This window comes from Bison bison, unplaced genomic scaffold (assembly GCF_000754665.1).
Source record: "Bison bison bison isolate TAMUID 2011002044 unplaced genomic scaffold, Bison_UMD1.0 scf7180017845984, whole genome shotgun sequence".
Classification (NCBI taxonomy): Eukaryota; Metazoa; Chordata; class Mammalia; order Artiodactyla; family Bovidae; genus Bison; species Bison bison.
Genome location: NW_011476557.1, coordinates 25,534 through 26,369, shown reverse-complemented (window position 1 = coordinate 26,369; position 836 = coordinate 25,534). Strand labels below are relative to the sequence as shown.

Here is an 836-nt window from a genome sequence, read left to right as displayed (position 1 = left end):
CGGGGGGCTGCACGGGGCCAGCGTCCTCATCGGTCAGGTCGGAGAGGTCCTCTCGCACAGGGAACTCGCCCTGGACAGGGAGCAGGCGGGTCAACCGCAGACCCCCGCATCCCCCTGGCTGTCACGTGACCCCCAGGGGCTCCCATTACCGCCCCAGGCTAGGGGCCCCCCAGTGACGATAGCCTGCGTGTGGCAGCTGTGATGCGGCAGCCCCCTAGCCATCCCCAGAGCAGGGTCAGCTGGGCCTATTGTACATGGCACCCCGTGGGGCAGCCCTGCAGTCCCCACGGGCCTGACCTAGCCCTGGGAGCCCCCACGCATCGGGTGGCACGACCCCCGCCCACCTGGCTGCCCTGGGCTCGCAAGCAGCACGGGTGCAAGGCTGGTCCTCACCGCTCTCCGCTGAGCATCTGAGTCGCTCTCAAAGTCCGGGTCGTCCATGACAAAGGACAGCATCTGGGCGGCGATGGGCCCCTCGGCATCGCTCTCTGACGACAGTGGCTTGTCCGTGCCCTCCTCCAGCTTGCCAGAGGGGCCCTCGGGGCGGGGCTTTGCCGCCCTGGGAGCCGCGTCCCGGGGCGGCCCCAAGGCCTTTGTGGAGGACCTGGGGACACAGAAGAGCGTCAGGGACCTGAGGCCGCCTCCCGCCTTCCCTCCCCCCAGGGCCCCGGCACCTCTTCCCTTCCGCCCCAACACACCGTCTGGTCTCTGGCTCAGGGCACTTCTGGGGGGCCAGGACTGCAGCCTTGGGGTGCCCTGCCCCCTCCTCTGCCTCCTCCTCGCTGGACAGAGTGATGTCCTCGCTGGGCACGGGGCCCGTGGGTGGCAGGGGCTTG

The 836-nt window shown here is 70.2% G+C and overlaps 1 protein-coding gene across 1 annotated transcript in view; it reads right to left on the bottom strand.

The window, feature by feature from the left end:
* Positions 1 to 4: 4 nt before the first annotated feature.
* RABL6 (RAB, member RAS oncogene family-like 6) overlaps positions 5 to 836 on the bottom strand; it is a gene marked incomplete at its 3' end in the record, with an annotated part of 13,401 nt that continues 12,569 nt past the window's right edge. The window contains exons 7-9 of the mRNA XM_010838101.1: positions 699 to 832; positions 394 to 604; positions 5 to 70 (exon numbers count right to left, since the gene is read on the bottom strand). Coding sequence (XP_010836403.1) covers positions 5 to 70; positions 394 to 604; positions 699 to 832 — 411 coding nt within the window. The remainder of the gene's footprint in view (positions 71 to 393; positions 605 to 698; positions 833 to 836) is intronic.